The 26175-nt window shown below is 41.3% G+C and overlaps 26 protein-coding genes across 26 annotated transcripts; 16 read left to right on the plus strand and 10 right to left on the minus strand.

Annotated features, from left to right (window-relative positions):
- Positions 1 to 2: 2 nt before the first annotated feature.
- NEMIN01_2180 (uncharacterized protein) lies at positions 3 to 1550 on the minus strand (the record flags this gene model as incomplete). The annotated part of the gene is made up of 1 exon (XM_051478122.1): positions 3 to 1550. A coding segment is annotated over one exon (1548 nt), but the record flags the coding sequence as incomplete, so codon positions are not given.
- A 131-nt stretch (positions 1551 to 1681) lies between these two features.
- NEMIN01_2181 (lysophosphatidiate acyltransferase) lies at positions 1682 to 2551 on the plus strand (the record flags this gene model as incomplete). Its single annotated transcript, XM_051478123.1, has 1 exon — positions 1682 to 2551. One exon carries the CDS (start codon positions 1682 to 1684, stop codon positions 2549 to 2551), a length of 870 nt encoding a protein of 289 aa, XP_051334083.1.
- Positions 2552 to 2577: 26 nt separating this feature from the next.
- Positions 2578 to 3105, minus strand: NEMIN01_2182 (uncharacterized protein; the record flags this gene model as incomplete). Its single annotated transcript, XM_051478124.1, has 1 exon — positions 2578 to 3105. One exon carries the CDS (start codon positions 3103 to 3105, stop codon positions 2578 to 2580), a length of 528 nt encoding a protein of 175 aa, XP_051334084.1.
- A 36-nt stretch (positions 3106 to 3141) lies between these two features.
- Positions 3142 to 3609, plus strand: NEMIN01_2183 (uncharacterized protein; the record flags this gene model as incomplete). Its single annotated transcript, XM_051478125.1, has 1 exon — positions 3142 to 3609. One exon carries the CDS (start codon positions 3142 to 3144, stop codon positions 3607 to 3609), a length of 468 nt encoding a protein of 155 aa, XP_051334085.1.
- Positions 3610 to 3891: 282 nt separating this feature from the next.
- On the plus strand, positions 3892 to 4290 carry NEMIN01_2184 (small subunit ribosomal protein S12e; the record flags this gene model as incomplete). Its single annotated transcript, XM_051478126.1, has 1 exon — positions 3892 to 4290. One exon carries the CDS (start codon positions 3892 to 3894, stop codon positions 4288 to 4290), a length of 399 nt encoding a protein of 132 aa, XP_051334086.1.
- Positions 4291 to 4335: 45 nt separating this feature from the next.
- On the plus strand, positions 4336 to 5910 carry NEMIN01_2185 (multiple RNA-binding domain-containing protein 1; the record flags this gene model as incomplete). Its single annotated transcript, XM_051478127.1, has 1 exon — positions 4336 to 5910. One exon carries the CDS (start codon positions 4336 to 4338, stop codon positions 5908 to 5910), a length of 1575 nt encoding a protein of 524 aa, XP_051334087.1.
- Positions 5911 to 6201: 291 nt separating this feature from the next.
- On the plus strand, positions 6202 to 6852 carry NEMIN01_2186 (uncharacterized protein; the record flags this gene model as incomplete). Its single annotated transcript, XM_051478128.1, has 1 exon — positions 6202 to 6852. The coding sequence occupies one exon, from the start codon at positions 6202 to 6204 to the stop codon at positions 6850 to 6852; it is 651 nt and encodes a 216-aa protein (XP_051334088.1).
- An 18-nt stretch (positions 6853 to 6870) lies between these two features.
- Positions 6871 to 7197, minus strand: NEMIN01_2187 (large subunit ribosomal protein L30e; the record flags this gene model as incomplete). The annotated part of the gene is made up of 1 exon (XM_051478129.1): positions 6871 to 7197. One exon carries the CDS (start codon positions 7195 to 7197, stop codon positions 6871 to 6873), a length of 327 nt encoding a protein of 108 aa, XP_051334089.1.
- Positions 7198 to 8078: 881 nt separating this feature from the next.
- NEMIN01_2177 (uncharacterized protein) lies at positions 8079 to 8342 on the plus strand (the record flags this gene model as incomplete). Its single annotated transcript, XM_051478119.1, has 1 exon — positions 8079 to 8342. One exon carries the CDS (start codon positions 8079 to 8081, stop codon positions 8340 to 8342), a length of 264 nt encoding a protein of 87 aa, XP_051334079.1.
- Positions 8343 to 8403: 61 nt separating this feature from the next.
- On the plus strand, positions 8404 to 8787 carry NEMIN01_2188 (V-type H+-transporting ATPase subunit F; the record flags this gene model as incomplete). The annotated part of the gene is made up of 1 exon (XM_051478130.1): positions 8404 to 8787. One exon carries the CDS (start codon positions 8404 to 8406, stop codon positions 8785 to 8787), a length of 384 nt encoding a protein of 127 aa, XP_051334090.1.
- Positions 8788 to 8861: 74 nt separating this feature from the next.
- NEMIN01_2189 (uncharacterized protein) lies at positions 8862 to 9377 on the minus strand (the record flags this gene model as incomplete). The annotated part of the gene is made up of 1 exon (XM_051478131.1): positions 8862 to 9377. One exon carries the CDS (start codon positions 9375 to 9377, stop codon positions 8862 to 8864), a length of 516 nt encoding a protein of 171 aa, XP_051334091.1.
- A 53-nt stretch (positions 9378 to 9430) lies between these two features.
- Positions 9431 to 9862, minus strand: NEMIN01_2190 (small subunit ribosomal protein S16e; the record flags this gene model as incomplete). The annotated part of the gene is made up of 1 exon (XM_051478132.1): positions 9431 to 9862. The coding sequence occupies one exon, from the start codon at positions 9860 to 9862 to the stop codon at positions 9431 to 9433; it is 432 nt and encodes a 143-aa protein (XP_051334092.1).
- A 242-nt stretch (positions 9863 to 10104) lies between these two features.
- On the plus strand, positions 10105 to 10719 carry NEMIN01_2191 (large subunit ribosomal protein L13e; the record flags this gene model as incomplete). Its single annotated transcript, XM_051478133.1, has 1 exon — positions 10105 to 10719. One exon carries the CDS (start codon positions 10105 to 10107, stop codon positions 10717 to 10719), a length of 615 nt encoding a protein of 204 aa, XP_051334093.1.
- A 4-nt stretch (positions 10720 to 10723) lies between these two features.
- Positions 10724 to 12388, minus strand: NEMIN01_2192 (translocation protein SEC63; the record flags this gene model as incomplete). Its single annotated transcript, XM_051478134.1, has 1 exon — positions 10724 to 12388. One exon carries the CDS (start codon positions 12386 to 12388, stop codon positions 10724 to 10726), a length of 1665 nt encoding a protein of 554 aa, XP_051334094.1.
- Positions 12389 to 13052: 664 nt separating this feature from the next.
- NEMIN01_2193 (18S rRNA (adenine1779-N6/adenine1780-N6)-dimethyltransferase) lies at positions 13053 to 13934 on the plus strand (the record flags this gene model as incomplete). The annotated part of the gene is made up of 1 exon (XM_051478135.1): positions 13053 to 13934. One exon carries the CDS (start codon positions 13053 to 13055, stop codon positions 13932 to 13934), a length of 882 nt encoding a protein of 293 aa, XP_051334095.1.
- Positions 13935 to 14043: 109 nt separating this feature from the next.
- NEMIN01_2194 (large subunit ribosomal protein L44e) lies at positions 14044 to 14358 on the plus strand (the record flags this gene model as incomplete). The annotated part of the gene is made up of 1 exon (XM_051478136.1): positions 14044 to 14358. One exon carries the CDS (start codon positions 14044 to 14046, stop codon positions 14356 to 14358), a length of 315 nt encoding a protein of 104 aa, XP_051334096.1.
- Positions 14359 to 14468: 110 nt separating this feature from the next.
- NEMIN01_2195 (uncharacterized protein) lies at positions 14469 to 14909 on the plus strand (the record flags this gene model as incomplete). The annotated part of the gene is made up of 1 exon (XM_051478137.1): positions 14469 to 14909. One exon carries the CDS (start codon positions 14469 to 14471, stop codon positions 14907 to 14909), a length of 441 nt encoding a protein of 146 aa, XP_051334097.1.
- A 162-nt stretch (positions 14910 to 15071) lies between these two features.
- NEMIN01_2196 (N-terminal acetyltransferase B complex catalytic subunit) lies at positions 15072 to 15551 on the minus strand (the record flags this gene model as incomplete). The annotated part of the gene is made up of 1 exon (XM_051478138.1): positions 15072 to 15551. One exon carries the CDS (start codon positions 15549 to 15551, stop codon positions 15072 to 15074), a length of 480 nt encoding a protein of 159 aa, XP_051334098.1.
- A 215-nt stretch (positions 15552 to 15766) lies between these two features.
- NEMIN01_2197 (uncharacterized protein) lies at positions 15767 to 16081 on the minus strand (the record flags this gene model as incomplete). The annotated part of the gene is made up of 1 exon (XM_051478139.1): positions 15767 to 16081. One exon carries the CDS (start codon positions 16079 to 16081, stop codon positions 15767 to 15769), a length of 315 nt encoding a protein of 104 aa, XP_051334099.1.
- Positions 16082 to 16257: 176 nt separating this feature from the next.
- Positions 16258 to 16578, plus strand: NEMIN01_2198 (large subunit ribosomal protein L34e; the record flags this gene model as incomplete). The annotated part of the gene is made up of 1 exon (XM_051478140.1): positions 16258 to 16578. One exon carries the CDS (start codon positions 16258 to 16260, stop codon positions 16576 to 16578), a length of 321 nt encoding a protein of 106 aa, XP_051334100.1.
- Positions 16579 to 16605: 27 nt separating this feature from the next.
- NEMIN01_2199 (uncharacterized protein) lies at positions 16606 to 18432 on the plus strand (the record flags this gene model as incomplete). Its single annotated transcript, XM_051478141.1, has 1 exon — positions 16606 to 18432. The coding sequence occupies one exon, from the start codon at positions 16606 to 16608 to the stop codon at positions 18430 to 18432; it is 1827 nt and encodes a 608-aa protein (XP_051334101.1).
- A 423-nt stretch (positions 18433 to 18855) lies between these two features.
- NEMIN01_2200 (uncharacterized protein) lies at positions 18856 to 19803 on the plus strand (the record flags this gene model as incomplete). Its single annotated transcript, XM_051478142.1, has 1 exon — positions 18856 to 19803. The coding sequence occupies one exon, from the start codon at positions 18856 to 18858 to the stop codon at positions 19801 to 19803; it is 948 nt and encodes a 315-aa protein (XP_051334102.1).
- Positions 19804 to 20187: 384 nt separating this feature from the next.
- NEMIN01_2201 (uncharacterized protein) lies at positions 20188 to 22083 on the plus strand (the record flags this gene model as incomplete). The annotated part of the gene is made up of 1 exon (XM_051478143.1): positions 20188 to 22083. One exon carries the CDS (start codon positions 20188 to 20190, stop codon positions 22081 to 22083), a length of 1896 nt encoding a protein of 631 aa, XP_051334103.1.
- Positions 22084 to 22214: 131 nt separating this feature from the next.
- On the minus strand, positions 22215 to 25289 carry NEMIN01_2202 (phospholipid-transporting ATPase; the record flags this gene model as incomplete). The annotated part of the gene is made up of 1 exon (XM_051478144.1): positions 22215 to 25289. The coding sequence occupies one exon, from the start codon at positions 25287 to 25289 to the stop codon at positions 22215 to 22217; it is 3075 nt and encodes a 1024-aa protein (XP_051334104.1).
- Positions 25290 to 25457: 168 nt separating this feature from the next.
- NEMIN01_2178 (uncharacterized protein) lies at positions 25458 to 25607 on the plus strand (the record flags this gene model as incomplete). The annotated part of the gene is made up of 1 exon (XM_051478120.1): positions 25458 to 25607. One exon carries the CDS (start codon positions 25458 to 25460, stop codon positions 25605 to 25607), a length of 150 nt encoding a protein of 49 aa, XP_051334080.1.
- A 258-nt stretch (positions 25608 to 25865) lies between these two features.
- Positions 25866 to 26129, minus strand: NEMIN01_2179 (uncharacterized protein; the record flags this gene model as incomplete). Its single annotated transcript, XM_051478121.1, has 1 exon — positions 25866 to 26129. The coding sequence occupies one exon, from the start codon at positions 26127 to 26129 to the stop codon at positions 25866 to 25868; it is 264 nt and encodes an 87-aa protein (XP_051334081.1).
- Positions 26130 to 26175: the final 46 nt, after the last annotated feature.

Below are 26175 nucleotides of genomic sequence, written 5' to 3' on the forward strand. Positions count from 1 at the left end.
GACATAATAAATGCTATGTAAAGTATTTCGCAAGTGATCGATGCGAGTGCCAGCTGGTTCGCCCTGCTTCTAAAGAACGCCTGGACCGAATATTTAGATAAGCCTATGAAAAAAGGAAGAGCCATTGTAATATTCATTATATCTAATAAAGCAAATCCTTTTATGTCAGTGGACGACTCTTTGTTCTTCGTCTGTCTTGCGTCTCTGTTTGGCTCTACTACATACACATTTATCATGGCTATTGCTGAGATAGCTAGCGATAGTATTGTTGGAACGAGAGAAAGCACGCCAGCAAATCTTTTAAATCCAGCATGCTCGGGTATGTATTGTCTAATAGAGCCATTGAGAGTTTCTCCGTAGTTTTTCATTGCATTCAGCTGAAAAGCGAATAGCGGAAGCAGCACAGTGGTCTGCAGGATTGTTTTGATGGTAGAGTAGATCTTGTGCTCCTCTTTTTCTGCGTCTTCTATTTTAATATTCTCTTCTTCAGCTGCGATCTCTGTTGATGAATCTGTTTTCTGTCTTTTTTGGCGGGCTAAATGTCTCAATCTACTTCTCATTCCCTGTAGAATGCGCTGTTTTTGTGCAACGACTGCATCTTTTTTTTCTTGCATGTTCTTGTTATTCAAACTGTTTTCGAATTGTGGAGAAGGGTTAGTGAAAGAGACATGTGTGCTTGTCTGTTCTTCAGGCTCTATGCTTTCTTTGGCAGATAGTGGCCCATACTGTTCTTCTTTCATTGCTGAAATATGTGCGCTGTGTGTGTCTTTTCTGCACACTTCTATCTCTGATAGATCTACTGGCTTTGGCTCATTTTGTGTTTCTCTTTCTTTCTTTTCTATAGATGCTTCAATCTTTTCTTTTTCATCGGTTTTTGCACTTTCTGCATATTCTTTTTTATTATTCTCCGTGGGTATTTCCTCCACAGTGTTTGTTATTGATTTTTTCACCTCAGTGTCTTTTTTTTCATTGTTTATTTTGTTTGTTTTTTCTTCCAGACAACCTATGCTGTTTTTCTGGCTGTCTAATTTGCTCTCTTCTTTTCTCCCATCTTCCAGCGTAGATGAATCTTTTTCTTTTTCCGAATGCAGCTCATCTGCTGGCAAATATTTTTCCTTAAATCTATTCTTGTGGTCTTCTGTGTTTCTTTCTCTGCTCTTGTACGTGTGCGCCTCTTCGCTCTTGGATATAACCTCTCCTTTTTCATCACCTTCTGCACCATACTCTTTTAACTTGTCATCGCTACTTAAGCTGAATGCTTCATCAGAATCCCCCTCTTCTTCTGATATATCAGCATTTTCATCCTTTTGCGCATCTTCTTCCTGTGCGGGTGTGTCTGGGCTTTCATCCAGGGTATTTTCTATGTACTCGGTCTCGGAATGGCTGATGTCTTTCTCTAGCATCTCCATTGCAAGCTTAGAGGTCTTTTGACCTTCGTCTGCATCCTCTGTGCTATCTTTTGTGCTTTCTTCTACTATCTCATCGTCTATGGCAGTGTATGCCTCTGTCTCTCTCATGTGCTTCTCTTCTTCTTTCTGAACTTGAATCATTGTGTTGTTGTTTGCATACGGTGTTTTATTTTTTCGGTTGCATGGAGAGCAAAATAAACTTTTGTTTTAAGCCAGCAATTTTACCAGAGTGTACACAAACATAAAAGTAACATATTTTATTTTTAATTATAATGTCTGGAATATATGGGATTCATGCACTGCACAAGTCTGTGCTGTCCTTTTTCCTTGGGATTTTTCTTCTTCTCCTCCTCGTGATAGAGATAGTCACCTTTCCTGTGGCCGTTATGAACAGAAGGCTGACAATCCGAATAATGAACTGGTACAACAAGACGTTCACGCGTGCCTGCATATACATACTGAAAATAGGGAACAAAACCGCAGTGGAGATGGTTGATCTGCAGAACAACCCCGTGTCCATGGATTTCAACAACTCTTCGTCTGTTTTGATCATTAGCAACCACATATGCGCCCTGGACACAATACTCCTGGGAATGGTCTCTAACTCCCTGGGGAAGAATGCGCGGTTTATAGCAAAGGATGGGCTGAAGTGGCTTCCCATACTCGGATGGGGCATGTACCTGTCAGACTATTTATTTATCAAGAGAATATGGAGGATAGACTCAGAAAGAATCAAAAAATGGTGCTTCAGCCAAAAAACAGCGATCTCTCTGATCATATACCCTGAAGGCACGCGATACACTGAGGCCAAAAGAGACAGATCAGCGCGGTATTCACGGGATAATAATTTGCCTGTTTTCACAAATGTTTTGTACCCGAGAATAAAAGGGTACAATCTGTGCATGTCTTCTCTGCAAAACCCGCCATTTACCTCGCTTCTCAACGTGACTATAGTTTACTTGGTGAACGGGAAACTGCACACGCCCCCATCGATAATATCCTGTCTTACAAAGAGGCTTCCTGGGGTGTTCAGGATCGTAATAGAAAAAGAAGATATCGTTAAAGAAGCAAAGAATGAGAAATACCTGATACAGAAGTTCCAGGAGAAAGACAAAATAATCGAGAGATACAAAACAAAATAGAAAAATAAATTGAAATAACTTACCGTTTATTCCTTGCTGTCCCAGTCCAGAGGGCACACATCTCCATACTTCGTGTGGAAGTTAATAGCCTTAATAACCCGAAGAGCCTCCAGTGATGATCTTCCTATGGGGTCTGCGTGGACCAGTTTGTATATTATTTTTCCGTCTTGTAGAATAATAGTTGCTCTTCTTGACCTTCCCTCCTCTTCCACAAATATTCCCAGGCTTCGGGAAAGCTCTCCGCTGGCATCAGAAAGCAGAGGAAGAGTGTTCTCAGAAATATTTCCAGGAGAGGTGGTCTCCATCCACGCCTTGTGCGAGTACACGCTGTCGCAGGAGATGAGAAGAACAACCGCGCCTTCTTTCTGGAACAGCTCTTTGTTCTTGCTGAAGCCAAGTATCTCTGTAGGACACACAAATGTAAAATCTAAAGGGTAAAAGACTAGAATTACTAATTTATCAAAATATGCAGAGATGTCTATCTCTTTAATCTCTTGTTCTGAGTAGCATTTGAACACTGTCTTCTTGATTGAATCTCCTATGCATAAGACCATTAAATTTTTTCAAATTAACTTTTAGATATTCAGCGAATGAGCCTAGTGGACGAAAGGCCAGCCAATCCAATCAAAGACATACTGATATTTGAAAAGCAGTTAAATAAAAAGTATGCGCATGAGACAAAAAGAAGGTTTGTGTACTTTGTTCTTTTGATGATAATTTTGTCGGGCTACATTCTGCACGTGACCAGAGAAGTGTACAACGTGCTGTGGGACATAGATTGCAGCGACCCTGCAGAAATGACCGTGCTGCTGTGCAGAATATACCTAAGAATGCTAGGTGCTGTGCTTCTGCTGGGGTATGTGTTTATAAGAATGCTGAGAAAGTCGTCGAAAATAACGAACTCACTGACTGCACAGCTGAAACTGTTGAACATTTTCTTCAAAAACCAAAAGCTGAACTTGTGCAGCATAAAAACCCCAAATAACATAAAAGTAGCGATAAACGTGTTTCGAGAAGAAGAACAGAGAAAGAAAACACACTGGCTAAAGAGAAAATAATAAATAAGATTGTACTGATATCTCTGTCTTAGAAGAAAAGTACCATCTGGTGGTGCAGGAATAGTGACACTTTATGGTCTAGTTTAGAAGATTATGCTATGAGAACCAGTCTAGAATTGGTATATATCTGTTTTAAAGAAAGGATTTGAAATAGTTAGCAATTGTGTGATCTGTGCAATGCTAGTTCTGGCATGCCATTAGAAGCTTAAGAAACAGTTTTTCATAAAGAAAATGCAAAGCAGCAAAATATTTTATTTTATTTATTTGAAGCCCCAGTAGCAAATGGATCTAGTTTCACAACAGGGAGAGAGTACAATGAACACCTCAGAAGCATCTGAGCACATGTGCATATCGAGTTTAAAAGTAGGAGGAATGAAAAAGGGTTTCAGACAAGTCACCAAGTCAATCATTGGCGGAAGATCTAAATTAGTTATCATGTCCAAAGAAATAAACGAGAAGAAGATGCTGGCAATCATAGAAGGGCTCGTAAAACAGTACGACGTACCCGTTTTGCAGGTCAAAAACCACAACGAGCTGGCCAGATACGTAGGAATATGCAAAACCGACGAGACCGGAAAAATCATCAAGGATGCAAAGTGTGCAGTTGCTTCAATAGAAGACTTTGGAGAAAGCACCGAAGGTAGAGAAGTGCTCTTTGGAAAAATAGGACTAACAGAATAAACCAAACATTTTCTTCATAATTAAATATTTTTACAAAAGTTTTCGATGAGAATTATAGCAAAGAATCTCCCAACAGACTCCACACAGCAGAGCATCAGAGAATACTTTTCAGCCAAGGGCACTCCTACGGACGTGCGGCTGCTGACAACAATCTCTGGAGAGAGCAGAGGAGTGGCCTTCATAGGATACAAAACAGAAGAAGAAGCAGATGCGAGTATAATCCACTACAACAGATCTTATTATAACGGATGCAGAATAAAAGTGGAAAAAAACAGCCATGAGCACAAAAACAGAAATAGCACCGCCAAAACACGCACAAAAACAGACGGCAGCGGGATGGAGATAGATGAGATGAAAGAGATTCTCAAGAAAATAATGGTACGAAGCAAAGACGAGATATGGAGCTCCAATGTAGATATTGAAGAAGAGGGCACAAAGAAGCACAAAAAGAACGAAAACGACTCTCTGGAGAGCATTATTGAAAAGTACAAAGAAGACGCAGACAGCAAAAGAAAAAACAAAGTGCTGGAAACAGGAGAGGTGTTTGTTCATGGGATTCCCTACACTGCCACAGAAGAAGAAGTGGAGAAGGCGTTTGAGCAGTACGGAATGATCGCTGAGGTGTTCATGAAGTACAAGGAAAGAGAAGACGCCTGGGGGGAGGGAAAGGCCTTGAACACAGGATATGCAATCATCACATTTACATTCCCTAAGGATGCTTATGCCCTAATAGGAAAAACCGTCATTTTCCAGGGCAGAAACACAACTGTGCTGCCAAGCAAGGGAAGACCGCAGGAGGAAGTAACAGACAAAAACAGAAGTAACGTATCGCACGGCAAGTACAACCCCGTCTTTTTCAACTTCACAGCTGTGCTAGGTGTAGCAGCGAAAGAAAAAAGAGTTTCAAAGAGGGATATACTTAAAGACCGAGGAATTGGAGTGGGAGGAAAGATCGCCCTACTAGAAAGCGAGCTAATCGAACGAACCCGCAAGTTCTTGAGCGATGAGGGAATTGCAGAAGAGTGCACGTGCAGCAAAACGCCATGCACATGCATGTTTATCTCTAAGAAATCAATACTGATCAAAAATATACCATATGAAACAAAAGAAGGCGAGATAAAACAGCACTTTAAGAAATACATCAGAGCAGTGTTTTCTCCCTCAAAGACTCTGGTGGTCCTTGAGTACAGCAACAAGTCTGATGCCCAAACAGAGCTGAAAAACAACAACTTCAGCAAAATAAGAGACCAGCCGATATACATAGAGTACCTAAAAGTGACAAAAGAAAGGTACACGAGAGAAATATCCGGTCTGCCCCCGACAGTAGATGAAGCTCCCGCAGAAAAAGAAGAAAAAGAGAAAACAGAAGAGCCACAGGTGATGAAAATTATTCTGAAAAACATTCCCTTCCAAGCAGGAAGATCAGAGCTATCAGAGCTGCTCACAGGCCTAATAGGGAAAGAGTACGTCTTGAGAATACCCAAGAAAGCAGACGGAACGCACAGAGGATTTTGCTTTGTCGAACTCTCCAACAATGACCAGACGCAGACTATTTTGCAAAAGCTAAAACATGTGCATCTCTACGGAAGACACATAATCGCGCAAAAAGCAGAATTATAGTGTAAGAATACTCTCCAGTGCTATAGAAACTGCTCTATCGAAGTAGCAGCATTGTTTAATCAAAAGAAGCATAGAGTGTGCAAGTTAGTAGATGTGACTGATAAAAGATCGCTTTTAAGAGTGTGAATATACGCGATATAACGGTAATTATTGAAGCTCTGTGAATGGTATATTCCTACGGTGCTATCTGTGCTCCAAATCAGCTATATAGCAGACATTTCCTAACTAAGATAAGACCTCTAAATAAACTATGTTTGAATTAATAATTAATATTGTGTTAAATTGTAAGTGATGAAACCATCCCAAATATTTGCCACAGCCAGAAGAAAAAACAGACTTAAGATCCTGAACATAAGAAACAGAATATCAGATGTATTGGCACTTATACCACTTTCTGCCATCGCCAAAGAGATTCTATCTCTGTACGCACGCGATCAATCAGCGGCAGTGGCATGCACGTCTCTTCTCTACGTTGCATACATAATATTCATCAGAGCCTCGAGTATAACAAGCGAATACGACACAGGAAACTCTTGCAAGATAGCCATATACTACATTCTGTCTAAATGGACGCTCCTTGGGGCTATCTCGCTTGTGGCGTACACCCCATACTCTTTAATATTCATTGTGAACATGATAGTGCCTGATAATTTATATTTCTACACGCTGGCTCTTTTTCCAATGGGATACATAACATACCTCGTGTCCATGTTTACTGTGCACATTCTTCTTCTTTACCCTGTGTGCATCTTTGCTCTTTCTTTTTTTCACTTTCTGCTGTCGTTTCAAGAGATGCCGCACAAAAAAACGCAGAAAATGCTGATTTTCTCCATCTATGCAGTAAATGTACTCTTTACGATCCATCTGAGCGTTCTGTGGGCGCTTATTCTGTACTACTGCATGGACAACGGGAGAACGAAAAAAATGATACGGATTACTTAGAAGATAAATTTATTTCGTTTATGCAGTGGTTTGGATGAGCTCTGCTTCTCCGTCGTCTAGAATAGAAATGACGCCCATTCTGAAGTGGGCTCCGCATAGGTTGGCTAGGTCTCTGTTGGATCCATCGAACATGTATACTGGGACATTTCCGCCAAGCTTTGCGTAGTACTCGAGCTGCATTTTCTTAACTTCTGGGTAGTTCTTTGTAAGAATGATGTACTTGCACGATTCGTTGATCAATGAGGTCATGGTCTGTCTGAATCCTACATAGTATTTTCCTGTTTTAATGACAAGAGGAAGCTGCGAGGCAACGCTCATTACATTCGTCTTTATTTTTCTACTCATTTTACAAGGGACGTAGAAAAAAAAATTTAAAGTAAATAATTCACAGAGCCAATAACGAATATATTTACGTATAGACACTTGGCAAGCAGCAGACAGCCATCGGATGCAATGTGTGCCAGGAATATCTGTGCACAGTGCAGAAGAACTGTCTCTTTATAATAGATCAAAGGGCGACTATAGCAGTTTGCACAGAATAAAAGCAAATATTGCGCTCGGTTATATAGAAAATAAAGTGCTTTAGCCAATTGTACTCTTTTTTGCATAAGATGGAAGAGTGGATGCCAATCCCTCAAGTGCTGATCAATTTTACCTTTCTTCTTCTAGCGGACGGTTTTATGCTTCATTTGCATTTTTAAACAGAATGCCTAAGAGTCTTTTTCTTTACTTGGAATATATTAGTATTTATATATATCAGTGCTATGCTAACAATAGCTTGGCAGAAATAACTTATTTTTCATCCAATTTGGGCACTAGTTATGGATAAAACAGCAACAAACAATGGATGATAGGCATGCTAGAGACATAATAGATTCAGTAGCAAAAGTAGTCAAGAGCATGAAAGTACACGCAATAGGTATCTAGCACAGCTAACTGCTAGTAGCTACTATTTGGATTTTAAGATGGCTCTTAGCATGAGATTGTATCTATCTGTTTGCAGTACAGTGGATTCTCTCTGCCAAGTGGTCTGAAAGATAGTCTGAAAAATAAGTCAGTGCTACACAGGTATCTGCAACTCTTTACCTATATAATTATCGAAAGAAGAATGAATAGAAGATCTCCAAAATATTTGGCAGCAGCTAAAAAGCGCAGAAAGCAGAGAATTGTCCAAGAAAGAGCAGTTTAGTATGCAATGAAATATTTTTAGAATAAAATAATTTATAATGTACGGTGACCAGGAGAGACTGTACACTAAAGAAACCATTGTAGTAAAAAATGTGCAGATAGAGACGTACGTGCACAACAACGGGATAATCATCGTGCCCAACACAGAAAGCAACTGTGCGAATGTAAAGACCCTGGAGATAAGCGACATCCAGAAGATGTACACAATTTTAGATGAAAAAGAAGAAAAACCCGCAACAACAAGCTATAAAAAGTCTCTCTACATTCTCAAAAAAAGAGCAAACGGGCCAAGACAAAAATAACAGAAGATGCAGAAACGAAAGAACGCGAAAATATTTAAATATTTACTATTTTAAATTTTAAATGATACACAACACAGGACTCTCAGCCCGCACAAAAATAGCCTTTCTTGCAGACGAAGCAACAATCAACGGGTTTAAGCTCACGGGGATAAACGGCTCGGAGTGGACATGCCAGTCGGTCCATGGGGTGTTCAATTATTTCCACATCGTATCTAACAGCACAGAAGAAACAGAAATAGTCAGCAAGTTCAACATATTCCTAGAAAGGAAAGAAATAGCACTGATCTTCCTGGGAAGAAGGGCAGCAGATGTCCTCAAAGAAGAAGTCCTCAAAAGAAAAGAAATGTTTCCACTTATAATGGAAATCCCCTCCAAAAATACTCCGCCCAGTGTAAATGAGATAAAGCTGATGAAAAGACTGAAAGAGCTTGCAGGAACCAAATGAGCAGAAGAGCCGCACAAAAATAGAATCCACAAACCAAAAATAAATCACAATTATTTTATCTATTACCATATAAGTCAATCGTCAATGATCGACTGGTCTATATCTATGCCCAGAATACTCTTTACGCCATTCTTATCTAGATAATCTATCAAGTCTTCGCTGCAGACCTCTTCCTCTTTTTCCTGCAGAATATTTTTAAGCATTGGGTCATTTTCTGTGCATATCTCCGACAGTGAGATTATCTCATTTGCAGGAAGATTTCTCTGTTCTGACAGCTCTCTGACTATCCACTCGAGAACCAGTATTCTATTCGCAGCCACTCTCTGCGGCTCTTTCATGACACTAAGCGACCTGTTAATGTGCACGCGGGCCTTTTTCTCCATGCTGCTGGCTCTTCTTTCCTGCGTAGCCACAGCTTTCTTTGTTTTTCTCAGTGCTTCTTTCAGTCCTTCTATCTCTCCCTGCAGGCTGGTTATCTTTTTGTACGCAGTGTTCAGCAGATCTTTGTCTTTCTTGCTCCCCGCCTTTAGCTCTGCAATAACCGCGTCCTTCAAGTGAAGCTCCTTCAGAAGGGCGTCTGTTCGGTCCATAGGTGTAAAATATTTTAGAATAATAAATGTATATAATAGATCGCTTTATTCCATCATCTGTAAGACTTTTGGTATCTTGCACGGGCTCCTGGTCCACCAACCTTCTTTGGCTCCTTTCTTCTGGAGTCGGTTACAACCATGTATCTATCATAGTTAATGATGGTCTCTCTGAGATCTGCTCTAATCTGCTCATCAACAAACTTTCCGTAGTATGCAATTAGCGACTTTGCAAGGGCCTGTCTGACGGCGTACAGTCTGGTCACGTCTCCTCCTCCCCTGACCTCAACGTCGAAGGAAAGACCTTCATAGAACTTTTTGTCGATTATGGCGAACAGCTCCATCACTTTTGAGAGTATCATCTTTGGGCTGTATAAATGCAGTGGCCTCTTGTTCACGGTGATCTCAAACTTGCCGGAATTCTTGCACGTACTGACAGCTACAGCTGTTTTTTTTCCTCCTTTTGCAGTTATGCTTTGTATACTCATGCAAGGGGACTAAAAAATTAAAAATAAATTTACACATCGGGAGAGAATTACCCAGCAGTGGAGATATTCCAGCCAATGAGACGCCCTCTGCAGAGAGAACAGAGGAAAAGTGGCAGACTCAGCGTGTTGCTAGCTACTCTGGCTTTTTAGCGGCAGCTGGAGACTTAGCGCGATCTTGTGCTAAATATTTAAAAGATTCGAAAGAATTAAATAATACTTTTTTTTTATTATTAGACAGGGATATGAAGCATAATAACGCACTAACCACCGGGCACTTTAAGAAAACCTCCCTAAGATACAAGACATGGTTCGACCAGCCAATACAGAAGAGGCTTAGAAAAGAGAAGAGACAGCAGAAGGCAAAGCAGATAGCGCCCACAAACGTAGAGCTGCTCAGACCAGCAGTCAGATGCAACAGCAGAAGATACAACATCAAGGAAAGACTGGGCAGAGGATTCTCGTTCGCAGAGATCGTGCAGGCAGGCCTAACAGCCAAAGAGGCAAGACAGCTGGGCATATCCGTAGACCCAAGAAGATACACCAGATCCGAAGAGTCTCTGGACCTCAATGTCTCCAGAATCAAGAACTATCTCTCCAAGATCACCGTCTACGAAAGCAAGAGAGAAGCAATCGAGAGCGGAGCAGTACAGCACAAGACAGCCATCATGCCCATCGAGAAGAAGAAGCCTGTCATTGGATCCATGCCCGCATCAGAAGTCCAGAACCAGGCCACAGCCTGCGACGAGATGTTCAGACTCAGAGAGGAGAGAATCAGAAAGAGATCCTTAAAAGAAAGACTAGGACTGTTAAAGCCCCTGAACCCAAAGCACAGAGAGCAGGGCGTTGAGAGCAAATAAAGATTTATTTAATCAGAATAACCGTTTTCATACTCGTATCTCTTTCAAAATATTTACCGTTTGATATTTTTACTGATATCTCTGCTCTGCGCGAGGAAATGATGTTGGCCATGGGGGGAATCTTGAAGAAAATCTCGCAGCCTGTTGCGCTGGGGGTGAATGCAGGAGACTCCATCAGAATCTCATTGTTCACCTCCAGGGTGCACACCCAGTCGTAGGAAATATCCTCAAAGTACACAGGAGCATGCACGGGCTCACTCGAGGAGCCTTTGATTGAGATTGGGTACTTGTTGAGGGCAGATGGGTATATCTCTTCAGAAGATCCTTCTAGCTCTGATAGATCACCCACATCATTCTTCTTTTCTGAGTCATTATTAATCGACACGGGAGTGTACACGCTTTTGCTGTTCTCTCTAAAGACTGAGACTTTGACTATCGTGTCAACAGTGCCCACCAATGATCCGTTCTTGGCAATTACGCCATCTATAGGATTGTATATGTCTATTCCAGCTATTTTTATCTTGAACATCCCGTTTTCTTCTTTGGACTTCTCTTCTTTTTCGCTCTCTTTGTTCTCTTTGTCGTGGAGAGAGAGGAATGTCTCTTCAAACGATGCTCCCGTCTGCATTCGATGGTACTTTGGGTACGGAATGCTTTGTGTGATGCATCGTTCGAGGTCAAAGGCAAGGTAGTACAAGCTGCTTGATTTAAACGCAATTGACAGAGACTTTATTGCTCCTATGCAGAGAACTATTTCGCTCTGCATATACTCTATGTCACTTCTATCGATCAGACTAAGGACTGAATCGTCTCTGAGAAGCAGCATGCCCAGAGAGAGAATGAAGGTAGGCGCGGACAGAGAGATGGGAATGGCGTAGTCTGTGCTGATTATCTCTTTTATCTGCTGGATCTTTTTTTCTTCTGTTTTTGGCTTATACTGTGACAGCTCTACCGTATATTTGTTGAGAAGAACGAGAAGGCCTATTGGATCGGTGACGTACGTGTGCTTTAGTGCCCTGTAGAGAGACTCCGTGCTCTTGTAAAGGATTCCACTCGACGAATACTCAAAAGAGTACATCCACATGTAAGATACGCCTTTGGGGAGTAGCACTCCGAGAACCAGCACGTATAGGAATATCAGCAGGAGAGGATTGTACTTAGACATAATCCAGGAAGGTATGGCTATTGTGTGGTTGTTTACCATTGGAGCGTCTCCAAAGGTGTCCCATCGCTCCCTGGCCTTTGGATCTAGGAGAAGATCTTTAGCTTTTAATATGTTCTGCACACTTTTCTTTTTTTCTGCTGTGCTCGTCTTCATAAGCTTTGTTTTTCTAATTGCCTTGCGGTATGCGCCTTCTATCTCTTTGTCTGTGGCAGAGGTTGATATTTCGAGCAGCTTGTACGGGTTTGATAGGGTGTTTTTGTTGTACTCTTTGAAAACTATGTTGTACACCGGAAGTGCCAGAAGAAGCAAAAAAGCGTACATAAGGACTCTGTACTTATCTATCTTTGTTTTCTTTGTTAGCCTTGCACACTGTCCGCATTTGCAGACTGTTTTTTCCTTTTTCGTCTTTGACACAAAATACAAAGTAACGATGCTTGGGATTAGCAAGCCTGCAGCTAATAAAGAAGATGATAGACCTGTTGCATCATATCCATGTGACTCCATCCTGTTTAATTTATAAAATAAATAAATATTATTCCTCTATAAATTAAAAGCAAACATTGAAAAAAGTAATAACAGAAATAATAACAGAGAAAAGCTTTTAGAAAGATCAGCGGTACGATACAGAAAATAGCAGCAATGCGAGAATAGCCTGAGAATAAGATTGAAGGGGCATAGCATGAAAGTTTTTCCTAGGTGATAGTTCTGATATGAGCTGTGATAATGAGCTAGATGGCTAGTTGACAGGGAGACTTTAGTTGCTTGGACTGTAGCAGAGATTCTCGGGTTATTCTATCTACGTTAAGAAGCTACAACATAGTGATAGATCATCTGTGCATGAGTGTATAGGGTTTTAGTGATAGATAGCACAATATGGTAGATGTTGAAGAGCATAAATGAATGCCATCATTGCTAGTGGAAGGTAAAGATGATGGGCATAGCAAGAGAGGATGGTAGATGGATTTTGCAGAGTAAAAATAAATTTAAGTCGTAATTTTTTTATACCTCAGAGATGGCTTATTTGGTAATTGAGAAATCAGCAGAGTAAAAGGGTTTAAATGCAAGTAAGTGCACAGAGAGAGTGTAAGAGCGGTTTGTTTGGGGCTGTGTGCAGGAGTGAGAGCAGAATAAATTTGCAAATTCTAAATAAAATTCTAATTTTAAATAGATGGACGAGCGGTTTAAGAAGACTTTTGGACAGCACATACTAAAGAACCCGGGAATAGTATCGAACATGATAGACAAGGCAAAGATACGCCCAACAGACACAGTCCTGGAAATAGGGCCGGGAACAGGAAATCTTACGCTCAAGCTGATAGATAAATGCAAAAGAGTAGTGGCCATAGAAAAAGACAGAAAAATAGCAACAGATCTGCTCAAAAGAATAGGACAGAGAAAGAGCAAACTGCAGCTCATCATTAACGACGCAATAGAGGTGGAGTATCCTCCATTCGATCTGTGCGTGTCAAATACGCCTTACCAGATAAGCAGCCCGCTAGTTTTTAAGCTGCTAGACTATCCGTTCAGAGCATGCGTGCTGATGTTCCAAAGAGAGTTTGCAAACAGACTCTGCGCCACGCCCGGTGACTCGGACTACTGCAGGCTTTCTGTCTCTGTGCAGGTCAGAGCCACAGTGCAGCACATAATGAAAGTGTCCAAAAAAAGCTTTAGGCCTCCTCCAAAAGTCGAGTCAAGTATCGTGAAGATAGAGCCCAGAAGGAACAAGATAGACATAGATCTGAATGAGTTTGACGGAATGATAAAGATATGCTTCAGCAGAAAGAACAAGACAATAGGAGCGATCTTCCGGCAGAACGCAATAAAGAATCTCTTGTTCAGCAACAGAGAAATAACGGAAAATAAATGCGACGATGATGAGATAGATATTCCCGAAGAAGAGAACAAAATAACAGCAGAAGAGGAAGCAGTTTTAAACAGAGTTCTGGAAGAGAGCAGATTAGAGAAAGAAAGAGCGTCAAAGATGACCGTAGAAGAGTTTCTGTTTCTTCTGATCAAATTCAAAGAAGCAGGAATATCGTTCAAGTCGTAGGCGTGCATCCTGTGTGTTTTCTCGCTTATTTGCAGTAGCTTGGCTATAATAAAATTTAAACTAAAACATTTGGCTTTTGGAAATAATTTATTTTATTTTTTAGCCCTGCATGGTAAACTATCCAAAGACAAGAAAAACGCATTGCCAGAAATGCAACACGCACGTAGTCCACAAAGTGTCTCTCTACAAGAAGAGCAAAGAAAGACCAGAAGCACAGGGTGCCAGAAGATATAAGAGAAAGCAGCAGGGATTCGGAGGTCAGACAAAGCCCATTTTGAGAAGAAAAGCAAAGACAACGAAGAAAGTTGTTCTGAAGATGGAGTGCTCAACGTGCAAGAGAAAGCAGTGCAAGGTGTTCAAGAGAGCAAAACACGTTGAAATTGGTGCACAGAAGAAGGCAAAGGGTGAAGCATTGAACTACTAAATCGGATTAAATAAATTTTCGTATTTTTATCTCTCCATTCCAAGCGCAACGGAAAACTTTTCATTCTTCTGCCGGCATATAATTAATAAATTTGCAGATGAAATATTTTTATGAACGAGTGCCCAGACGTGCAGCCTGCAAGCACCGTGGAGTACACGATGGAGTGGAAAGACGGAGAGCTCGTTGTCTCTGACAAAAGCATATTCCAGGTGGTTCGAAGTATAAAGGACCCAGAGCACAGCTACACATTGGAAGAGCTGAAAGTAGTTTCGCTAGATCGGATCTCCATTGAAGAAACATCATTTGGCTCTTTTGTCCACATTGTTGTAATACCAACGATCCCCCACTGCTCAATGGTTGGGCTGATAGGGCTATCGATCCTCTACAAGCTAGTCAGCATTCTCAGCAGCAAGTACATCGTAAGAGTGGAGGTGGAAAAGGAAAGCCATACGCTCGCAGAGGAAGTCACAAAACAGCTGTCAGACATGGAGAGAACATACGCAGCATTCTTAAACGACAACATAGTGTCTGCCATACTTCCTCTGATTTGACCAAAACAGAAACAGAGTGTAGCAGTAGTTATTAACTGATTTTTCTATATTTGTACGTGCAAATTTTATTCGAGAGTGCACACTGTCTAATCAGCGCGGAGTAAGAGGACATAATCTAAATAATTTATTGATCAAAATAAATAGTAAATAATAGTGGTTTATTTATGCTCTGCTGCACTTGTCTACTCCCGTGTATAGTCGCATGTCGTACGCATTCTCACTCGGATCGGCGTAGTAGTCGTTTATCAATTCGTGTTTTACGTACCCATACTTCGTGTAAAAGTTTATTGCTTGTGTGTTTGACTCTCTTACGAATAAATCAATAAACAACGACTTATCTACCTTTGCATTTAGATCGTACATTTCAAGCAGGCTTTGCCCAAGACCGAACCTTCTGCAGGGAGGCGCAATGCTAAGCGCTGTTACATGGGAGTACAAGTCTTTCGTCTTTTTGTACGGTCCTGAGTTTCCTATGATGTAGCCTATCGGATTTTCATCAGAGACCACCGATAGACAGTACTTTGGGTGCTCTGACAGATATCTGAAGTAGAACTCCAAAGTAAAAGACACCGTCTTCTCGTCTAAGTTGACCAAATTCAAGTCGAGCAGGTCGGCAGCTGAGAATTCTCTGTATGTGAACATCGAGCGGAACAAATAAAAATAATTCATTTTTCCATAAAAGCACAAAAATAATTCCGCTTCAGGGAATCGAACCCCGGCCGTCGCCGTGAGAGGGCGAAATCCTAGCCACTGGACCAAAGCGGATACATTATCATTCAGCGCAGTCTGTACTTCTCTATAGAGAGAAAGGATAGACTAGCAGTAAATGTGCTAGAGAAGTGCTGTGGGGGCAAAGACTACTCGGGTGCTTCGTACTCTTCTGCTATCTTCTTATTTGTCGTGTGTTTGATCTCTGCTATTTTCCCAAGTATTTCCTGTGCTGTGTCTTTTATTTTGTTGTATTTGTACAGCTCGTTAATATTTTCATCGTATTTTTTGTAGACGTCTTTCACCCCATGGATACTTGCGTAGTACAAGTTGCTTATCCACAGAAGAACAGCGTGGTTAGCTGTGGGGTTTCTGCTGACCTTCACTTTGAATAGATCAAACAGTGTTTCAACTGCTCTTTTTGCCTTTGCGTCGGTCTCGCTCTTCTCCAAGAACTCTTTCATTCTAAAATATTGCGAAAATTAATTCGTAAATAAGAATAAGCAGTAATCAAGTGGGAGAGGGGCGGATATGCGATGAACAGCACAATAGGTTAGCAGCGGGCTCTGGGAGGCTTTTGTTCTTCTATCTTGAAATTCGCAAACTTAGTTTTATTTTATTTTTATTTTAGGCCTTGTAAATGTCACAGAGAGTAGTTAGAGCAGGATACAATCCATATGTCACCCCAAGCAACGTCATGGTCTTCGCAAAAGACGAGAACGGCAAGCTATACTACAAAAAACAGAAGAAAACAGGAAGCCCCCAGAGATGCGGAGACTGCAAGGAAAAGCTCCAAGGCATTCCCACCATGAGACCAGCAGCCTTTGCCAGACTCCCAAGATCCCAGAGAACAATCAACAGAGTGTACGGAGGAACCGTCTGTGGATCATGCGTAGAGAAAAGAGTTCTTAAGAATTTCTTAAAAGCAGAAGAGAAACAAATCAAGGAAATGACCCAATAAATTATTCTATTCTTTAAAACATCCTGCATGTATATTCTTATGTTACGACAATGGAGCATACTCCTGTTTCTTTCTAGCGTGTATTCGCACAAGCTGTACGGAAATAACATTACCATTCACTTGGATAAGAATGGGATACAAATTACAGACGCAGCAGATGAAAAAACAGAGCAAAACATCAGCAGGCCGGAGGAAACACAAAACGGCGTAAACATTAGTTTAAAAAGAGAAAAAGAAGAAAGTTCGCATAGACCTGTTGATAAGCCTTCTAGTACTTCCCAATTTGGCAAAAACAAAATATCCAATGATGGAAAAAAAGAGCCATCTGTCAAACAGAACGATACAGCCAAAGGCCCTGCTACATCTTCAAACAGTTTGAATAACGTAAGCAGCCAGAACAAGGACAAAAGCACAAATTCATTCGGACTGTTCAATAATAATGAAAGTAATTCTAATGTAATCTCGCACTATGCCATTTCAGAGAACACCCCAAAGAGTAATAACACCCCAACAGAAGAGAATGAACCGCACAAAAGTAGTTCTGCTGTGAAAAATGACCTGCTAGGCCACTCAGGCAATAATGACTGCATTGTCGTTAAGACTCTGGCCCCAATAACAGAACAAGACCAAATCCTCCTCAGAAAAAATTTGCAGAGATATGGCAGCTATCTGCAGTATGTCTACAACAACATATTTCACGGCGTGTCAATTTGCAACGCAAGTAAAATCAACGTCAGCTCTCTTTTGGCTGAAATATCGAATAGGCCCCTATCAATGGAGAGCAACAAGCAGTATACACTGTCGTACAGACAAGAGAATCTTCCCGATAACTTCTACATTACGATAAACAGCCAGCAGAAGCTCTTCAATGTAAAGTGGTTGGACTGGCTTGTGAATGCATACATCCGAAATGGATATGTTCTGAGACAGTCCAGCCTGTTTCGGTGGTACAGAAACAGATACTTTCCCTTGCTCAGTAATTACACCGGAAAAGGAATAAAAATCGAAGTGATAGACGGAGACATTGGAGCAGTGCACCAGGAGATAGAAGGAAGAGTGAGCGTGCGCAGAAAAGAGGCACAGTACCAGCTTAGCAGCCATCCTACGTCTGTAATGACAGCAGCAGCGGGAATAACAACAGGACTAGCAAAAGATTCTACCTTAGTACTGCATCCCGTGTTTAAGTTTGGAAATGGATATCTATCGGACATACTACACACACTCGATGGAATTTCAATGAGTGATTCGGACAAAATTCTTCTTCTTCCCTTTTCAGGAAGTAAATCAGACTTACTGGATAGCTCATTGGGCTTGTTCTACAATGCAAATATTCCTGTTGTTGTGCCAGCAGGGAATAACGGAGGGTCTTCGTGCGAGTACAGCCCATCTAGGTCCAAGTATACGATTACCATTGGAAGCATGTCTGACAGACTGGGGCCAGAGCCTTGGTCAAATACTGGACAGTGCACAGATGCGTATGCCTCAGGCAGTGCTACAGTAGGAGATGTATCTGAGCTGTCGCCTACGGTGAGATATGCCTGGCGAGAAGGAAGTAGCATATCAGCAGCATACGCAGCTGGGTATATAGCCCTTCTGATGCAAACTGCCCCTTCCTCTGTTTCTGAAATTAGAGAACTGCTGAAGCACGGTGAAGCATTTCCTCTTCTTTCTATTCCCAACATAGGAAATAGCTCGCCTTTTATCTCTAGTAATTTTGAGTACAATAGCATTGGGGTGGACATTTTCATTCTCATCACTCCTTTGCTTATTATAGTGTGCATTGCTGCTTTATGCAGAAGAAAGTCAAAGAAACAGTTTACAAAGAAAAGCCGCAGGCACACGCCAAGTATCTAATCAGTACAGTACAATCTAGTAGATGGTCTTTCTTGGGGTATAATAAGCTGCATAATAGAAGCTGACTGAAGTATTCCGCTCTTTTTTCTTTATACAATAAAAATAAATCTTACTTTATTTTATTCTGTAGAGTTCTGCTTTGTTTCTCTTGGAATTGCAAATTATTTTTAGTTTAGGAGACTATTGCTGTTTATTAGAAGAACATTGGGATTAATATGCTAAAATGTTCTTGAAATATTTAAGCATAGAAGATAGTGGGATAGTGTATTTACATCCATAGAGGAAGCTCAGTGAGGTTGCTGTAGGCTTTGTTTATAATCAGAGATGATAGGAATCTGTTAATATATCATTTATAAGAGATAAACAAACAAAGAGCAATTTATCATAGTGCACAGGTTAAAAAAGAAAATAAGCAGTATATAAATGCACATAAAATCTAAGAAGAATACAAAAATACTGGTAGTCTTTGTAGCTATCGGGGTTGCATTTATTGTAGCCATAGAAGAGATAATTCGGTATAGGGTATTTTTAAAAGACAGCACAATAAATAGCAAGACAGAAGAGCTAGAGAAGGGGAATATAGCATCAGAGGTGAATAAAAGACAGAAAGAAGTGCCTAGTGAGCAGGCTGAATGCTCTTCAAAGCAGCTATCACTTGATAAAGAGAAGGTGAAGAAAGAGCCTGGACCAGACTGTGTATTTAACTTCACTTTTATTGAAAATCCGTCCACACAAAACAAAGAAGAAGAAACACGACAGGAAGAACATACAGCGAATGATAAATTTTTTAATCCTCTGAATAATAACAATTCACTTACGGATGTAGATGTGTTTAATGAGAGTGGTGCTATAAGTAGTACAAGTTACACAGACACAGCACAAGATTTGAGCAGCAGTTCATCAGATCTAGACAGTTACAAGTACACCAATCTCTCTTCTGATGAAGAATCTTCTCAGGGATGTTTATTTTCATCTACAAGCAACAGAAATGCCTCCGACTTGAACGCTTCATCTAAAGAGTCAAGCACTGACCTTTTAATACCTGAATGCAGCTCTAGCAATGTTCAAACTGAGTATGAAAAATACAACAATAGACAGCTAAAATACAGCCCTTTTATAGACAGAGATATACACGAAAAATACAACACATATGATGATCTTTGGATACCTAATGAAGCAATAAATGCTATACTCTCTCAAAAGGATTGGACTAAAAAAACAAGTAAACACTTAAAAGAAAGCCCAGAAATCTTGGAGAGCGTTAATGAGTATCCTGAAGAACAAAGTTTTTTAGAAAGTGGAGAAAATGCTTATCCTTTCACGACTGAATACCTTCGGTTCGCATTCATAGACTCAGATGACTACAAATAGAAGCAATCTTCAACCACAACATAAATCTTAATTTTGAGATATATTTAGTTTATACATCGCTAAAGCCAGATAGATGTCTACTCATTTACGCTGTTCTTCATCAACAATACACATACAGGTATACATCGAATGGCTTAGCATTATGCTGCACCATCTGCTAGACTGCAATGTAAATGAAAAAGGGAGTAAGAGTTGGAAATACTCCAGCATACGGCATATTGGTGATGTGCTGTTTGAATTTACTGTGTCTTGTAAGAGAATAGCAAAAATGCAAAAACATCTTTGCAGTTCAATGTGAAACAATAAACAAAAAATAGACTAATTGGGCTGTTTCAAATTCTGCTTTATTTCTACGATAAAATATTTAAATAATACACAGTGCAAATGAAAATTGAGTGCAAATTGTTGTCTTATTCGACAGAGTCACTTACCCAGTCAAAAAACGGAGTGTGGTGGTGGGAGGGAGCGCCTGTATTCACCAGCGAGCACACGATTCGCATATGGAACAATGGACAGAAGGTAGAGTTCAGCCCGAAGACTGCGTCATTTGTACTGAACATAGAGTCCATCCATGACATTAAAATGGGAATTCTGGAGATATTCATTTTATCAGAAGGCTTGATCCAAAATGAGCTCGTCGGATACGCCTTCAAAAGAGTGGAGGACCTGCTGCAGAAAAAGAAGAACTCTGTGCACTACCTAAAAATACTTCCCGTGAACGATCCAATAAGCGGGTGGCTGTACACCAAACAGCCGCACTCCGACTCCTTTAGGCCAAAAGAGATGGAATTCTATCTGGCGCTGTCTGTTACAATACACAGAACGATTAACATTATGGAAAAAAAGAAAATTCCTTTTCTCTGGGCAGGCTTTTTAAAGAATGAAGCTGTTGCTGGAAGGATATTCGATCTGCAGCAGGCGTTCTTGTTCCTATTCCGAGACATGCACAACATTTCCGAGTTTGTATATGGCATCAGAGAGCTTTTTCTGTACTACAACCAGAGAGACGCGCTTGAATTTAAAAATGTTCCTCTTTACGAGTTCGCAGAAAAGAAGAGCGGCTTCATGGAGAGCATACGGAGAAGAATATTTGGCAGAAAAGAGTCCACCCACGAGAGAAGAGTGTTCTACTCTCTCTATCTGAAAGAAGCCCTGAAAAAAACTAACCCTTTTATGTGGCACGTGGAAACGGAAGATTTTTATCAAAATCACTTAAAAAACTACAGATATGCTATTTCCCCATATGGACACGCATTTTTAAATCTACACTCCCTCCTGAACGTAATCAAAAACAAAATAGAACACTGCGAGTGTCTCCAGTGCGCCAGCCCAAAGATAAAACAGGAAGAAAAGTTTTTCCATCTGTTTTCAGGCATTCCGTATGAAGACATTCTGCACGACGACAGCAAGTACCTGGAATACGTTATATTCATTGAAAAAGCTGAAAACTGTCTGTACATTGCATTCAAAGGAACACTGCACAGCAGAGAGGCCCTGATTGACATAGACTACAAATACTACAAATACAAGGGGAATCTGTTCCACCAGGGAATGTTCAAAGAGTCCGAAAAGTTTTTCAAAGAAAAAGAACAGAAGATACTGCATCTCATGAAAAGCAACAACTTAAGCAGAATACGGCTTGTAGGGCAGTCGCTGGGAGGGGCGCTGTCTATGCTCGTGTGGATGTTTATGAGAGAGAGCCCATTTCTATCGCAGTACAAAATAGCATGCATTGCATACTCGCCTCCGCCCATCATTAATAATCCAGGATGGTTCAAAAAGCTGATAGATAAAAAAACAGAAAATACAGTCACAGCTGTTATCTATGGAAACGACATTGTTCCCACCCTGTGCCTGGGGAAGGTGTTTGAGCTGAGGCTGCTGGCAACCCATTTCTATGCGATCAGTGTGTCAAAGTACAAAAACAAGAACAAGTACATACACGCCATTCTTAGAAAGATGAAAAAAAAAGGAATGGCCAAACTGTTCATACCGGGGGATATTTATAAAATACGGCACACAACAACAAGCCCGAGTACATTTTTAGTCAGAAGAACACACTGGTCAGAGTACAGCTCGATAAAGCTGTGGACAAAGGCATTCATCCACCACACACCCGGCGCCATGATAAACGCCCTGCAAAAATCGATAAAGTATTTCTACACAGAGCCCTCACAAGAAAAAGAGTTGTCTGATGACTTAGATAATAATAACATGGGCTCCCTGCACTCTCAGGCGCCCAGTGATAAAGCAGAAAAATCAAGATGCAATCCTCTATAATAAAAAATATTTTGAATTTATAGCCGAGAATATTTTTAATACTGCTCTTTATTAAACCATTTCAAAATAAACTTTATTAACATTATTGCCGTATAGAGAAGAAAAGGGGCGTGGTGATCGCACTTATCTGTCTATACTCTGTCCATTTGCAGCTGTTGCATCAGTTTGTACTGCTGGTCTTTTCTGAGCAAGCACACACTTCTTTCTACAAGCATTCCAACGGCTATCATGTAGAGAGAACATATGTAGAAATACGGACGTATGAAGATGCCAAATCCGCCTTCAATTCCCACGGAGAAGATAAAGAAAAGATAAGACACAAAAAGAGCAAAGAATGAATAGAAAACAAACGACTCAGCAGAGAACAAAAAGTAGAGGTTTGTGGAAATAAAAAGACACAGTGAGAACAAACAGCACACAGTGTCATGCCCGCCCAGCTCGCCGTCTGCTCCTATGACATCAATCGATCCAAACATGCTGTAAATCACGAGAAATGATCCTATCCCATAGAATATCCCGTTTAGGAAAGCGTCTGCAACTGATTTTTTTAGTGATCTAATGCGGAAGAGCCCCATTTCAATGGAAAGTGGAGATGTAATTAGAGCATTGAAAAACAGCAAAAACAAAGAAGAAGATGCAATGGACCCAGAAGACCCCACAAACACTCCATATAAGCACTGGCAGACAGCTAGGCACACGCTTTTGAACATGAAGAACATAAACACACTGTTGAGTCTCTCCAGAGACACGGGGCCATGAGCCACAATGAGTCTTCCCAGGCCGTAGAAAGAAGGGATGGTTATATCAGAAGAAAAAGACGCCCTTGTAGACTCCATGCTGCACACGCTCACTCCAATGTCTGCCTCTTCAAGCATGCCTATATCATTATCGCCGTCTCCAATGGTCAGCACGATCTTACCTGACACTCTGAGCTTTCGTGTGAGAGTTCTCTTGTCCTCTGGCGAACACCTGTAGACTATAATGGACGAGTGGTCAAGGAGAGCAGAAGATCCTGAGCTGTCTAGTAGCTGGATCAATTCTGTACCTGAAAATACTTTGTACGGGTTGTGTTCCATTCCTGCAGATATACCGCACGAAACAGCACTTTCTTTCCTATCTCCAGTAAGCATCCATATGCATATTCCCTTGGCCACAATCGACTCTACGGTCAATGAAACCCTTGGCTGCAGTGTGTCTTCAATGTAAAGTGTTCCTGTGTAAGCAGACGAGCCTTCAAAGAACAGTATAAAAGACAGTGGAAGATCCAATTTTGACCAATCGATCTCTTCATTCTCCTCATTCTTATTTGAAGAAAGAGAATACTCACAAACCAGTTCTTTCAACGGTGTATTTGCACTACTTGTTTGATTTTTACTCTTTTTGTCTTTTTTCATGGCTTGAGTTACTGCATCCACTTTCTCCGATTCATCTGGGTATTCTGCAACGTATTTCTTCATGTCTGCTCCTTCTACTTCCTGTCCTGACATCATCAGCGCCCTATACTCACCGCCTACTTCCAAAGCGCCGTCGCAGTTAACTACCTCATCGGAGCCCTTGGTCAAAAGAAACACTCTCCCATCAATCATCACCACAACACTCATTCTGGCCACTGAAGCAGAGAAAGGCAGGACAGAGAGTATTCGGCACTTCATCAGCACACCCTCTATTGAAATAAGAACAAAACTTTCTCTTCGATCGATCACTGACAGCTGAAAATTCTTCAAATACTCCAGCATGCACACCTCTTCCTGCGACACTCCCATGTATGTTCCATCTATCGTATCGACTGAATGACACAGCAGAAGAGTGAGGATAGAGAGCATAGAGTCATTCCTATCCATCACTGATCTAAAAGTTTTCTGAGCAGGATAACTATTAGACCCATCATTAGTGCTGGCTGGCTCTGCACTTTCTCTGGCGTGTGCGCTATCTAAAGAATCGAACATAATAGCTGACTCATCCCCTGCCAGGTATATCCCCTTAAACTCCATCTTGTTCAGAGTGAGTGTTCCTGTTTTGTCAGAGAGCACATGCGTAACCATCCCAATGTCCTCTAGAACTCCATGCGCATTGCATTTAGCATACACGCCGTCATTTGCCATTTCTGGGTCAGCTTGGACAAAGATAGAGTATGCAATGCGAAGACTGTCTAGCGTAACGAAGAGAGACAGGGGTATAAGACTGCTAAAAATAATAATGTTGGAGAACAAGCACCTCACACCTTCTTCAAAGGCTGCCAGCTCTACGGGCCCAAGCAGCCACTCGCCGTTTATCATAAACCAGCAAGAGCCAGCAGAAGAAACCATAAGGAGAAACAGATAGACGGCAATAGTATATATGCTGAGTATAGAAAGTACGTTCATGAACAGAGATCCTTTTATGCGCACAGCCTGCTCTGTCTCTTTCTCCCCGCCGAGTGACAGGCCAACAATCGTGCACTCAGTGTAGATGATTGCTCCTCGGGGGATCGTGTTCTGTTTGCTGGTGGAAATGCAGCTGGCTCTATCCGAGCTGCTTCCATAGCTAATGCTGCCAATGCCATCTTTTCCTATGCTTACAGTACTTTTGTGTGTGCAATTAGTATCGCAATATTTCATAAATAGCTCGCCCTCTAATGTCTCAGTGTCATAGTTGAATTCTATGTCCTCCAGGGTGTTTATCTCGTCTTCTTGCAGTACTCCTGTCTTTCCCAGGTGAGCGAGTGTCTTTCGGTTTTTCAGAGAAGTTTCTCCATCTAGGGCACTTGTCTCTATGTATATCTCATCCAAAGAGGCTCCTGCATCTCCTTCCTTATACGCCCCCAAGAGCAAAACATCCACAGGGAGAGGCTTGCTCCGAGGAATTACAATTCTATCGCCGGGGTTTATGTCTTCCCTTTTTATCTCAGAAATTGCTCCATTTCTTATTGCCGACAAAGTTTGCGTGTTTATCTTTTGATCCAGGCTGTACTTTTTCAGCTCCTGCACGGCTGTTTTCAGAATGTTCACAGACATAATCACCAGCACACACGCGATGTACGTGGACTTAGAGAATGAAGTGAGCCCGGGAACCAAGACAATGCAGCAGAGGATGAGGAAGAATATGTTGAAGGATTTAGTGCTCTCTCTGAACAAGCGCGCGGGGAGGAAGGTGAGAAGCGAGTAGGAGGTTGTTGATACTCTGTTTTTTCCGGGTACAAAGTGTTTTGGCACGTGGATAGCGACCATAATAAATAAAAAACAAATAAATAAAATATGACCCAGGAGAGACTCGAACTCCCAACCATTCGATCTGGAGTCGAAAGCGCTACCTTTGCGCCACCGGGCCTTGGAAAAGAGAAGACAAAACCAATATACTCTGTTTATTAGGATATAAGGAGGAGGGAAAAAAGAAAAATGGCGTATGCTCCGAACACAGTGGAAGGGATGCTGGGGAAGTTCAACCAGGGGTTCTTGTACAGCAGAAACAGCAGCAGTGAGCTCGTTAGAAGCACACCAGGAACGCTGCAGTACAATGAGTATGTAGAGGAACAGAGGAGAAATTAGCCGTGGAATAAAGAATAATTTATTTTCTTTATTGTTGTTTTCCATCTATTAATTATTTTATTGCTCACATACTAGAGCGGGCTGGTATTTATCCAGCAGGGCTGAACATAAAGCAGACTGGCAGAGTTAATGAGCAGAGAGTTAGGGAACATTCCTGTATTTCTTCTATTTTTTATTGTGTGTAATAAGTCACATCTGTGTCTTTGGGGCTATTCTAGCGAGCGCATGGATTTAGTTTGGTTTTGTGATGGGCTGCATCTATTCAGTGGGTCTTTCGTTCACCGTGATGTAGACAACGCCTGCTGTCTCTTCGTCACATATCACACACTTTGTAGACTGCGTGATAAACCCTCTGGCACAGCTGTAGCAGAAAAAGTGTTTGCACACGGTTACGCACTGCGCAGGTGCACCGCACAGGGCGCATATTTCGCTCTCTATCAGCTTCTCTCGCGTGTGGGCGTATTTACACCCTTTCTTTCGGCATCTGCCGGTGGAGGAGTACTCTTTGCAAATATTGTCCATGGGATAAAAAGAGAATAGAAATGATAAGTGCTGCCCGAAAAAATAG

Source organism: Nematocida minor (assembly GCF_024244105.1).
Source record: "Nematocida minor strain JUm1510 chromosome Unknown 7784, whole genome shotgun sequence".
In the NCBI taxonomy this organism is placed as follows: Eukaryota; Fungi; Microsporidia; genus Nematocida; species Nematocida minor.